Source organism: Vombatus ursinus, unplaced genomic scaffold (assembly GCF_900497805.2).
Source record: "Vombatus ursinus unplaced genomic scaffold, bare-nosed wombat genome assembly UNPS02014786.1, whole genome shotgun sequence".
In the NCBI taxonomy this organism is placed as follows: Eukaryota; Metazoa; Chordata; class Mammalia; order Diprotodontia; family Vombatidae; genus Vombatus; species Vombatus ursinus.
In genome coordinates, this window is record NW_020954564.1 from 52,336,022 (window position 1) to 52,348,300 (window position 12,279).

General features: G+C 44.2%; 1 protein-coding gene across 1 annotated transcript in view; it reads right to left on the bottom strand.

The window, feature by feature from the left end:
* LOC114047017 (glucose-6-phosphate isomerase) overlaps positions 1–11,303 on the bottom strand; it is a 28,587-nt gene extending 17,284 nt beyond the window's left edge. Inside the window, exons 1-4 of the mRNA XM_027867662.1 lie at positions 11,112–11,303; positions 4,798–4,888; positions 4,097–4,165; positions 97–216 (exon numbers count right to left, since the gene is read on the bottom strand). Coding sequence (XP_027723463.1) covers positions 97–216; positions 4,097–4,165; positions 4,798–4,888; positions 11,112–11,233 — 402 coding nt within the window. The 5' untranslated portion in view covers positions 11,234–11,303. The remainder of the gene's footprint in view (positions 1–96; positions 217–4,096; positions 4,166–4,797; positions 4,889–11,111) is intronic.
* Positions 11,304–12,279: the final 976 nt, after the last annotated feature.

A 12,279-nucleotide genomic window follows, 5' to 3' on the forward strand; every position in this document is an offset into this window, starting at 1 on the left:
CACACACACACACACACACACACACACACACACACACACACACACACGAAATCACTTCCCTGATAACACATACAATATGTTCAGTGCAGCTGGTACCTGGCAGAATGCCTTCATTTTCTCCAGCACTTTGTTCACCTCTGGCACCACGTCCTTGCCATCCACTAGCATGGGTGTGTTGGAGCGATTCCGAAGTGCCACATGGAGCACAGCCCGGTCCTACAAAAAGAGGAAGAGAGTCAAAATAGGGCACATGCTGGCTGTGAAACATTTGACACAACATCCAAAATGGTCCAAAGCACATCACTGATTTCCAAGTCTAATTGTAACATTGTAACACAAATCTGGATTCCTCAGGTCACACAAGTTGAAATCAATACTAAAGTAAAAGCCAAGTAAGAATAGCTGGGACTGATTAAACCTGTTCCAGAAAGCACTGCCTACATGACCCAACAGGCATGTCAAAACAAACAACAGAAACCAGAAAGTGGATTGATTATCCATGAAAAAAATGCTAGACATACCTTTAAAGCGTAAGGCCAGCAGTCAACTTTCACGAGCACTTAGCGAAGGTTTGCATGCTGGGCCAGACTGGAACTAAGTTAATGTAAACTCTGAGCTCCCTAGGGGCAGGGATATGTTTCCCCAGTATCTCAGAGTTGGATACTAAGGGAAGGGGAAGACCAACGAATATCTGATCATTTGAAGGCTTCCTAACTCAGTAGTAAGAGTCTAGTGCAAACTCTATCACAGGAGGAAATGGTATGAGTTGGAATAATCAGGAAAGGTTTTATGGCAGAGTGATATTTGAGCTGGATGCTAAACGATGGTTAGGTTAGAGGTATAAGTGGAAAAGAGAAAGGGCATTCCAGGCAGGGAGAAACAGTAGGAACAAAGGCACAGGGAGTGGCTCTTCCTAATGCTCTAGTAACTTGGCCCCTGCCCCTGACCCTCTCAATAATTCCAGTTCTTCCAAACCTTCAAAAATCTACTTCCTCAGAAAGTCTTCCTTGCTTAGGTCAATCAACAACCATCATCAGTCCAGAAGACAGATGAGAATTTATTCCTCCTACTAGTCTCAAATGATCCCATAAAAACCACCTGCGAGGCAAGCTTAGTTCTATTCTTGGTGTCATTGTCCACTGATACTGACTCACAAGTGCTCCAGATTTTATACCAGTCCCAGGGACTAGATAGAAAGGATGAGGCTACCATCTTCCTGCCTGTTTCCTCAATTCTACCTCCCCATTCCTGGAACCTGGCTCCCCACACTCCTAGAACCACCATCCCAGCTCAGATCTTCATCACCTGTTGACCAGACTCTTATAAGAAAAGCCTCCTTAATTGTTCCCTCAAGCTTCTAGTCTTTTCCTATTCCTATCCATCCTCCATGAAGCTGCCAAAATAATCTTCCTAAGCCATAGGTCTGATCATGTCAAATCCCTACTCATAATCTTCAATGGCTCCCTATGACTGCTAAAATAAAATACATATGTCTCCATCTGCCATTTAAGGCATGATTTCACAATTAGGCTCCAACCTACTTTTACTGCCTTTAAAAAGTATCACTCTTCTTCATAACCTCTCTGTTATGGCTAAATGGGAATGCCACCTTTCCCCCAAACTCAAAATTCTCTCTCTCCAAACAAAAAAAAAAAATCAACTCAAATGCTACCCCCTCCTCCCGATCTTCCTGATTATTAATATTCTGTTCCTTCCTCAAATTACCTCAGAGTACAGTTATCTGTGTAAATGCTTTATCTCCCCAGTAGAATGTAAGTTCCTTGAGAGCATAGACTGTTTCAGCTCTGTCTCTGTATCCCCCACCCCTTACAGAGGTTTTTAAGAATTGTTTGTTGAGGGGCAGCTAGGTAGCACATTGGCTAGAGCACCAGCCCTGGAGTCAGAAGGACCTGAGTTCAAATCTGACCTCAGTTACATAACGCTTACTAGCTGTGTGACCCTGGGAATTCACTTAACCCCAACTGCTTCACCAAAAAAAAAAGAAAAAAAATTGTTTGTTGACATACCCAAAGAGCAATCAAACTATGCATATCCTTTGATCCAGCATTAGCACTTCTAGGTCTGTATCCCAAAGAGATCATAAAAAAGGGAAAAGGACCTACATGTACAAAAATATTCATAGCAGCTCTTTTTGTGGTGGCAAAGAACTGGAAATTGAGGGGATGCCCATCAACTGGAGAATGGCTGAACAAGTTGTGCTATATGAATGTAATGGAATACTATTGTTCATAAGAAATGATGAGCAGGCAGATTTCAGAAAAACCTGGAAGACTTACATGAAGTGATGTGAAGTGAGCAGAAACAGGAGAACATTGTACACAGTAACAGCAATATTTTGCAATGACCAGCTATGATTGACTTAACTCTTCTCAGCAATACAATGATCCAAGACAATTCCAAAAGACTCATGATGGCAAATGCTATCCAGAGAAAGAACTATGGAGTCTGAATGCAGATTGAAGCATACTATTTTCACGGTTTTTTTTTATTTTGGGGGGCTTTTTTGTGGCTTTTCCCTTTTGTTCTGTTTCTTCTTTCACAACATGACTAATGTGGAAATATGTACATGATTGCACACGTATAATCTATATCAGATTGCTTGCCATCTTGTGGAGGGGGAGGATTAGAGAGAGGGAGGGAGAAAAAATTTGAAACTCAAAATCTTATAAAAAATGAATGTTGAAAACTATCTTCACATGTAATTGGAAAAAATAAAATGCCATTTATGAAAAAATAAAAAAGAATTGTTTGTTGAATTGAATTACCAAGCCCCAAAGAAATTCTGTCAATCCAACTTAATTCTAAGTGAGGAAAAAAAGATCATAGGATCATAGCTCCAGAATTGGAAAGGACCTTAATGGGTTCATTTTACAAAGGAGAAAACTGAGGCCCAAAAAGGCTAAATAACTTGCCCAAAAAGGCTAAATAACTTGCCCAAAGTCAAACAAGTAGCATTTATAGGAAGGGTTCAAAACCAAAACTCTTTAACCTCTGGACAGTACTTTTTCACAGTGTACCAGAGTTTATTCAAAATTCTCTTTCTTACTAAATAAACTCATGGGGACCCTTGAAGTTGACAGTTAAATTCATAAGGAAAATTTCCATGGGAGAAACGGGTGGAGGGAAGAACTCGAGTAATTATGTCTCCTGAAATAGCATTCTGCTTCTCCTAAAATGCTGAAGTTCAGACATTTCTGCTACCTAAGGTGTGGCTTCAGCAAAGGCACTATCTCCTGTAACAAAGAGCTCTGGTCTTTTCCCCCATCGATGGCAACCTTCTAACTAAGGGTGAGAGGCCACTACACCAACAACAGTTGTCTTTGATAGAACAGGTCTTGCAATGAGCATGTCAAAACATTTGCCACCATACTGGTATTGCTAAGAGCATTACGTAACATTACTCAACAAAACCGCACTGTGACAGGGCAAAAAACCAAGTATGCCCTAAAGGATGGGAGGCAACACAAGGCCACCGAGAACACTGGAATGGGAATCAACAGAACTTGGTTCTAAATCCCTGGACTCTGACACTAACTTTCTGCAACCTTGGGCAATCCACTTCCCCTTTCCAAGTCTCAGTTTCCTCCTGAGTGCACAGACCAGATGACTTTCTAAGGGCCCTTCTACCTCTAAATCTTTATCACAGGACCCTAGAATTCGAGCTGGAAGGGACCTTATAGGCTACCATGTTCAAATCTATTTTATAGGTGAAGTAACGGAGGTCCAGGAAAGTTAAGTGATGAAGTGATTCTCCCAAGATCACATAGGGAATAGGTGCCAGAGATCATATTCAAACTCAAGTCCTCTGATTCCAGAGCTGCTGCTCTTTCCTCTATTCTACCACCCATTTTTATGATCCTACAACTGGCCCTGGAAGATCCCTACTGCTTCAAGCACAAAGTTAGCTATGCTTACCTGGTACAGTGCCTGCCTGCCTAAAAGTTGTCATCCACACCAAGTGGCCACAAAGCTTAGTATTTTAAAAGCATGGGAAGGTCCAAGTCATTACCAAGAGGCAGGAAATGTCAAACCTTCAGCCTGAGCTGCAGTGTCAGCAGCCCACAACCACACTCACCTCAGTGAAATTGATCTTTTTCCCCTTGAACATTTGTTCCCGAGCATCTTCCACCCCTCGAGACTTAGCCTGAGAAGACAGAAAGCAAACTCATTTGTTGAAGGTGCCCAAGGCCTGTCCTCCCATGAGTCACGACCCCTGCTAGATCTATGGGTCACTTTGTCACTAAACAAGATCTCCCAAAATTTCAACTGGATTCAGAGCTCTATGACGAGCTCAGAAAGACCAGAGAAACAGGAGATGAAAACCCTGTCCCGAGGGGCCTGGAGAAATAAGCAACTCTCTCCTCGTCCATGATTCATTCAGGAAAGATTAAACATAGCCAAATACTACTTATAAGAAAACAAGGAATCTGGGGAAACAATGAATTTTAGGAAGAACAGCCCTCTGCTTGCTAGTTATGTTAAATTTTTTACAAATAATTATCAACTCCCAAGAGAAACAGTGGTATAGGTGGTTAGAGGGCCAGACTTGAAGTCAGAAAGAAATAGCTTCAGGTCCTTCCTCTGGCACATACTAGCTATATGACCGAAGATATACAATCTACTCAACCTCTCTGCCTCAGGCAACTCTCTTAAGATTCTAAATTATGGAGAGGTACTGATCTGTATCTGGGGTGGGAGTTTCTAAACTAAGAACATTAATCCTCAAAACATAATGCACAGAATTGACCAAAATCAAGTCTTTTGAAGTGAAATTACCAGCTCAATAAGCATCTTCATCACATCTTCTGTGATGAGGTTCTTGGAATAATCCACAAGGATGTGTCCATTTTTGGTGTCGAGATTCAGGCTGTGAAAAGAAACCCATTATGAGGTTCCATCTCAACCAGCAGCAGAGAACAGGGGCTTATACTTACATTCAGGAACCCAAGCTCCCCCGTACCCCCAACAGGGAAGTGACTATAGGTAGAACATGTCCCCATCATCAATGAACATTTTCTTTAACAAACAACTGTGTCTTTCCTCTCTTTAGAATCAAAAGAACAGAGATTTAGAGATGGAAGGGACTTCAAGAGTTATTTATTCCGACCATTTTATTTTATAGATGAAGAAACTAACTTCCAGTTAAGCAAACTGGCTGAAGTCATGCAGGAAACTACAGGGAACATATATTAAATAGATATCTTAAGGTAAATTCTCATAAAGCCAATCAGCATCATATCACCTTCCTACAATCTGACAAATGCTTAGAATTGAATACCAAATCACACGGGAAGTTATTAGGCTACTATGTCATAAATCCAACTCAGAGCAATGTCATAAAAGGAACTTCATTGCACAGTGAACAGCGGTGCAAACTTGGTACAACATGCCAAAAGAAAGTAACCATAGAAAAAAATTAATCTGGCACTCATGCTCTCTTCCCTCCTGCCCCTCTCAGGCACTTATCCTTTTCCATTCATCTCTGGTATCCTGGGCAAACCTATTAGAAATGAAATCATCCCTGGGACCAGGTACAGCTATAAAAAGGAGCCTGTTCCCCCCACAGGAAACTCGTACCCAGGGGACAAATTCAATTGAATTTCCACTCTGAGGACACAGATATGATTCACAAGTTGGAAACTTGAACCAATGAAAACAGGTGCAAGAACAGGGATCCCCTCCCTTCTCCCTGCCCTTAAGCAGCTCAATCAGCCTGTCAGTCTTCTAGCACTCACACCTTGCTACCAGTTGCCCTTCCACAGACTCTCTACCATCCTCTTAAAAAATTCCCCTTTCCGATGCTTCTAGACCACACAGGAATCTTTAATCCTCATCAGTTCCAGAATGGCCCACCTTTCCTGCATCCCACCTCCAATCATTTACTACCATATATCACCTCCACATGGGCAGTGGGGTACCACACTCCATTAGAATGTGAGCTCCCTGAGGAAAGAGACTGTTTTTCCCTTTCTTTATATCCCTAGCACTTAACATACAGTGCCTAGCTTATTGGCTGAATGACCCTAGGAATAAGCCACCCAGCATCTAAAGCCAGGCAAAGGATTTCTGTGGCCAGTATTCATCAGTCAAGCCTGAAACAGAACAGGTGGACACAAAGCTTCTTGAGGAAGCTGGCGGAAGGTGTGCCTAGAATTAAATTCAGGTCACCAAACCTTGGCCCCACCAGCATCAGTGATATCCATGCCAGTGACATAGGTTCTCCTGGTCTTAGAGGAAGAGGTAGCTCCCTTCCTTACCTACATGAACCTAATGGTCTGTAATGCCTTTTATCCAGTCCAAGACTATATATGCTCTATTGATCACCTGCTCTTTCATTTGCCATCTCTCCCTCTCTCTGGGCTCCTTTCCCAATGCCTATGAAATATTATTGTTTCCCTAGCCTTTAAAAAATCTTCAGTCGACCCTGTCAGACACTGAAACTATAATCTTATCTCTTCTTCCCCTTCATGGCCAAACTCCTTAAAAAAAAAAAAAAAGTAGTTTACGTCTGCTGACCCTATTCCATCACCTACTTCTCAGTTTTTAATAAGCTGGTCAGGATCCCTACCGGTCCACTAAAACTGTCCTCTAGAAAGTCACTGGTTATCTTTTTACCATCAAATTAAAGGCTTTTGTTGTTGCTGATTTCTTCTTCAATTAGCTTCCTCCAATTCCCAATTCTAGATATTCCTCCATCAGTTTCCATAGCAGGGAGCTTACTCTCTCCTGCTTCTCATTCTATGTGACTGCTCTTTTTTGCCCTCATTAATTCTTCTTCCTGCATTCACCCAGTAAATATGGACATCCTCTACCCCTTAGTTCTGTTATCAATGTATCTCTTCTTTCTCTCTCCCTCATTCAAATATTTATGAAGTATCTGTGTGCAGTCTTGAGGTATCAGGAGATGTGCAATTTAGATAAAACACAGTTCTTGCCTTATGGTACTTATTTGTAGTTGTTCCAACTCTTCATGACCCCACTTGGGGTTTTCTTGGCAGAGATACTGGAGTGGTTTGCCATTTCCTTCTCCAGCTCATTTTACAGATGAAAAACAGGCAAACATAGTTAAGTGACTTGCCCAGGGTGACACAGCCTGAGGCTAGATTTAAATTCAGAAACATGAATCCTCCTGAATTCAGCCCCAGCATGAAGAAGACAAATCCATGTGTATGTATGTATGTATGTATGTATATATGTGTGTGTTAGAGAATAAATACAAAGTAGTCAAATGCAAGGCCAGTTGGAAGGGAGGGGACTAGCAACTGTTGGGGGGTGGGAGAGGGGAGGGATCAGTTAGTTTCACATTCAAATGACAGTACTTGAGCTTTGTCTTAAAGAAAGATAGGGAGTTTACATGCTGGAAATGAGGAGGGAATGAATTCCAGGCATGAGACACAGCCAGTGAAAAGGAGAAGATGGAAATGGGAAATGGAGTGTTGTGCTCAAAGAACACAGAAAAGGATAGGGGAGATGGGCATGAATGAATGAAGTTGGAAAGGAGCCAGCAGATAGTGAAAAGTGAAAAAAAATGGGGATTATTAAGGGTACAATTTGCTGGAGAAGACAGAGGGGATGGTAACACATTTTAGAAGAGTTGGGCTTGGCAAGAAGAGTCACCTCTACCCCAGACTGGTGGAAAAGAGAAGAGTAGAAGATGATACTGTGTCCTTAGCCTGGCACTCAAGCCCCTCCATTATCTGGTACCAATTTAATTCCAAAAACATTTAGTAATGGGCTACTGTCTGGGGTAGGTAAAAAGTTCTAGCCTCATGGAGTTTACATTCTAGTATGGGAATAAGACACAAACAAAAATGACTAAAAAGTACTAATACACAGTATATTGGAGAGAAGTCCCAAATGAAGTGCTGTGTGAAAGAAGTGTTACCAGTTAGGGGTGGGAGGAATAGCAGAGGAAGTGGCATCTGAATTGGCCTTTGAAGAATGGGAAGGAATCCAACAGAGAAACTCAACAAAGGAAGAAGGGCTTTCTAGGCATAAAGAATGGTATGAATAAAGAAAGGGATATTCCCCTTCAAACTTCCCATGGTTCCCCCTCCTCCCACCCTCTCATCCAAGAACCTTGCCTCATATTTTGCAAAAATATTTGGGCCATTCACTCTATTCTTCTGTCTTTCACATTCAGATCTCTTCTGCCACTATCTTCACCCCTGAGGAGCGGTGGATCTATTTCTTACCAAGGCAAACCCTTGTACCTTTCTAAAAGATCCCTTTCTATCCTGTCTCCTTTAAGATTGACCTCTCTGTCAGCCCCACTCTCGCTTATCTTCAAATCTCTCCATCTCCAGCCTCCTTCCACAGTACCTTACAAAAATGCCCATCTCCCCCATTCTGAAAATCACCCTCTCTTGATCCTTCCATCATTGCTATTCTGCCCTTTGTGCTTAAACACCTCAAGATGGCCATCTACAGTAAGTGCCTCCACTTTCCTTTCACTTTCTCAACCTCCTATAAACCAGCTTCTGAACTCATTATTCTACTAAAATTGCTGCCTCTAAAGTTACCAATGACCTCTTAATTGCCAAATCCAGCGGCCTTTTCTCAATCCTCATTTTTCTTGACTTCTCTGCAGCTTTTGATACTATTGATCACCCTCTTCTCCTTAATGCTTTCTTATCTCTAGCTTTTCAGACCTCTCTCTCCTACCCATCAGACTGCTCCTTCTCAGACTCCTTTGCTGGATCCTCATCTGGGTCACTTCCTCTAAGTCTAGGTATCCCACAGGATTCTGCCAGAGCCCTCTTCTCTTCTCCCTCTAGACTTCTTTACGTACTGATATGATCAGCTCTCATGGATTTAATTATCATCTTTATGCTGATGATTCTCAAATTTAGCTATCCTGTCCTAATCTCTCTGCTGATCTCTTTGCATCTCCAACTGCCTTTCAGACATTACCAACTGGATATCCAAACATCTTAAACCTAACACGTTCAAAACTGAACTAACCCCTCCTAACCTCCCTTTTACTATCAAGGGCATCTTCTCAATCTGCCATACTCACAATCTAGGTGTCACCCTCACCTCCTCACTATCTCTCATTCCCACATCTAATCTGTTGCTAAGGTCTATCAATTTCACCTTTCCACCACCCTGGTACAGGCCCTGATCACCTCACACTTGGGACTATTGCAATAGCCTGTAGGTAGGTCTGCCTGCCTCAAGTCTCTCCCCACTCCAATCTATCTTCCAATCAGCCACCAAAGAGATTTTCTAAAATGTAGGTCTAACCATACAACCATCCCCCCCCCCAATTCAATAAACTCCAGTGGCTCCCTAAAACTCAAGGATCAAGTCTAAATTCTGTTGGGCATTCTAAACCCTTCATAATCTAACCACTCCCCCCATCCCACAATTAACCCCCACCCTATCTTTCCAATCTTTTTACCCCTTACTCTCCACTACTGTCTGCAATCCAGCTACACTAGACTCCTTGCTGTTCCATAAAAAACTCACTCCCATCTCTTTGCTCAGGGATTTTTTTCTGACTGTGCCCCATGCCTTCTAGCATTACATGCTTGGAATGCTCTCCCTCCACATCTCTACCTCCTGACGTCTTTGTTCAAGTCCCAACTAAAATCCCCGTCTTCTACAGGATGCCTTTGCCAGCCTTTAATTCTAGTGCCTTCCTTTTAGTAATTATTTCCTTTTTATATTTTTATATTATATATATCTTGTATGTACATAGTCATTTGCATGCTGTCTCCCTCATGAAAATGTGAGCTCCTTGACAGTGGATACTATTTTTTGCCTTTCTTTATATCCCCAGCATTTAGCACAGGGCCAGGGTTCTAGTTAAGTGCTTAATAAATTCTTGTTGACTAGACTTTATCACATCACTTGCAAGATTTTTGGTCTGTGTCACATCAGGCCCCTGTAACACTACTTACTAAAGGTAATGAGGCAGAGAAATCTGGGATGACTCCTCCCTTTTATAACCCTTCCCCCAATAAAAGGAATGAAAGCTCTGGTGCAAATGGGCAAGTGAGAAATGTTTCTTGCCTTCTCAGTGGTTGGGGCCAGGTAGGGGGAGGGGGAGAATTCAAAACTGAAAATAAAATGGGAGAATTAAAGTGAAGGGATAAAAGTGGGAAGAGCTGGGAGTGGGTTACAAGGCTGCTTCACATCATGACTAAGCACATTCATTGGGTGGGTATGGCAGGAACCAAAACAGTGGAAGACCGCTGCGGGAATGTGAGTCTGTTTGCTCCTTGGGGTGTGTCACAGGGAACGTGACTATAACTGTGCCTCCCATGCAGCCATCTCTCTTCCCTGTGGGTGACTGTCCCCCCACCTTGTAAATCACTGCTTCCGATTATCTTTCCATTAAGTGCATCACACTGTGTGTGATTCTCTCCGTGAGTACGTGATTATCTCCCCTATTCCCATGTCTGTGCATAGATGTATGTAATTTTCCCCATCCCCCATTTGTTCCTACTTTATCACAGTTCATGATAATCCCTCCCCAGTGTGTATCACGGTGCGTGACTGTCTACCCCACCCCCACCGTGGGTGACTCTGTGCACGTCTCTCCCGGTGTGAATGTCACTCAGTTAGCCTCCTTCAGTGCGTGTCTCTCCGCACGTACATCTCTCTTGCTGTATAAATAGCACAGTTAGTCTCTTTCACTGCTTGTCCCCCCCCCTTGTCTCCCCACTTCCGCCTCACACGCACGGCTCTCCCGGTGGCGAATATCACAGTTAGCCTCCGGTGTGCGAATATCACAGTTAGCCTCCTTCCCAGTGTGCTTCCCCGCACGTACCCGCTGCAAGGAGGAGTCAAGGGCAAAGGGAGGCAGCTCCTGCGCCCTCCTTCCCCGCTCTCATCCTGGCGTGCAGGCAGGGCGGGGAGCCCCTGAATCGCTCCTTCTCGGCCCCCCCACCTCCAACTGCTTCCAGAGGGGCTCAGTAATCAGCCCCCACCCATCCACGCGCACCTACCCCTCCCCACACCCCCCAGGGGGCTAACGCCCGCGGGCAGCCTGCCCACCTCGCCGGCCTCCAGCCCCCGGCCCGCCAGCCCACAGTGCCCACGCCCTGCCACCCCACCCCCCCAGGCCCGAGTCCTGCGCCCACCTGAAGCGGTTGAAGCGGTCCTGGTCGGCCTCAAAAAGGCGCCGGAGGTTGAGCTCGGAGCCGTGCTTGCGGTGCCACTGGACTAGCTTCTGGAAGTTCGGGTCCTGGCTGAGCGCGGCCATGACGGGGACACTGACGGCCCGGAAGGATACGGCGTGAAACTCGAACAGTTGGTACTATGCAAATGGCCTCGCCATGGCCGCGGCTCCGGCTTTTATAGAACGGGCGGTCCCCGCCCATCTCCCAGAGCCGCGCTCCTTCCCCGCCCGGTCCCCGCCCGGTCCCCGCCCCCCGAGTCCCCTTCCGATGAGGGCAGGGAAAAGGTGGCCCCGCCAGCAAGGTTCCCCCCGCAGCTGCTTTGCCCCTTCCCAGCCCCCAGCGTGCAGGGGACACTTTGTAGCTCAAGTCCAATTGAACTGGAGAAACAATGTCTCTCACCCTTCTCCCTCAGATTCCAACCTAAGAGCACCCGAGGGGATCGGGCACCGCTCCCTCCTCTTTCCCCTTGTAAGATGTGAATTTGGCAAACGGACATTGCTCAGCCCAGCCTCAGCACCCTCCACGTTCTTCATTCAGCCCTAGCCAGGATGATTTTGCCTCACCAAACTCAGGAAGCTAATGGTCTCTAGGTAGAGAAAACCTTCAGGGTATCAGTGGGAGGAAAAAAAATAATTTGAAAGAAATGGAACCCCAAATAAGTGAAGAAATTGCTGGCCTCAATGAATTCAAGTTACTCAGTCACCTAATCAATGAATTCAAATTGCAACTCAGAGTACTGAAAGACAGAATTGTTGAGCAAAAGACAAGTATCTTTAAGAAATAGTGAAGAATGGTATGGTGGCCAAGAGAATGGAAATGGGCAAATTTTTAGATTTTCAAAGAAGAAGAAGGCAGATTCTATAACCTACAGGATAGTAGAGTTTCATTTTGATCCCTGAGAAAACTGTAGTCAGTCAACAAGCATTTATTAAGCACCTACTATATGCCAGGCACTGTGTTCAATGCAGAGGATACAAAGAAAAGCAACGGACAGTCCTTACTTCAAGCAGCTCACAGTCTAATGATTAGAGAATGAGTTATTAAAAAGATAGCTTGTGAAAACTTAGAAAGGGAAGAGATTATTGTTGTTCAGTTGAGTGTGACTCTTCGTAACCCTGTTTGGGGGTTT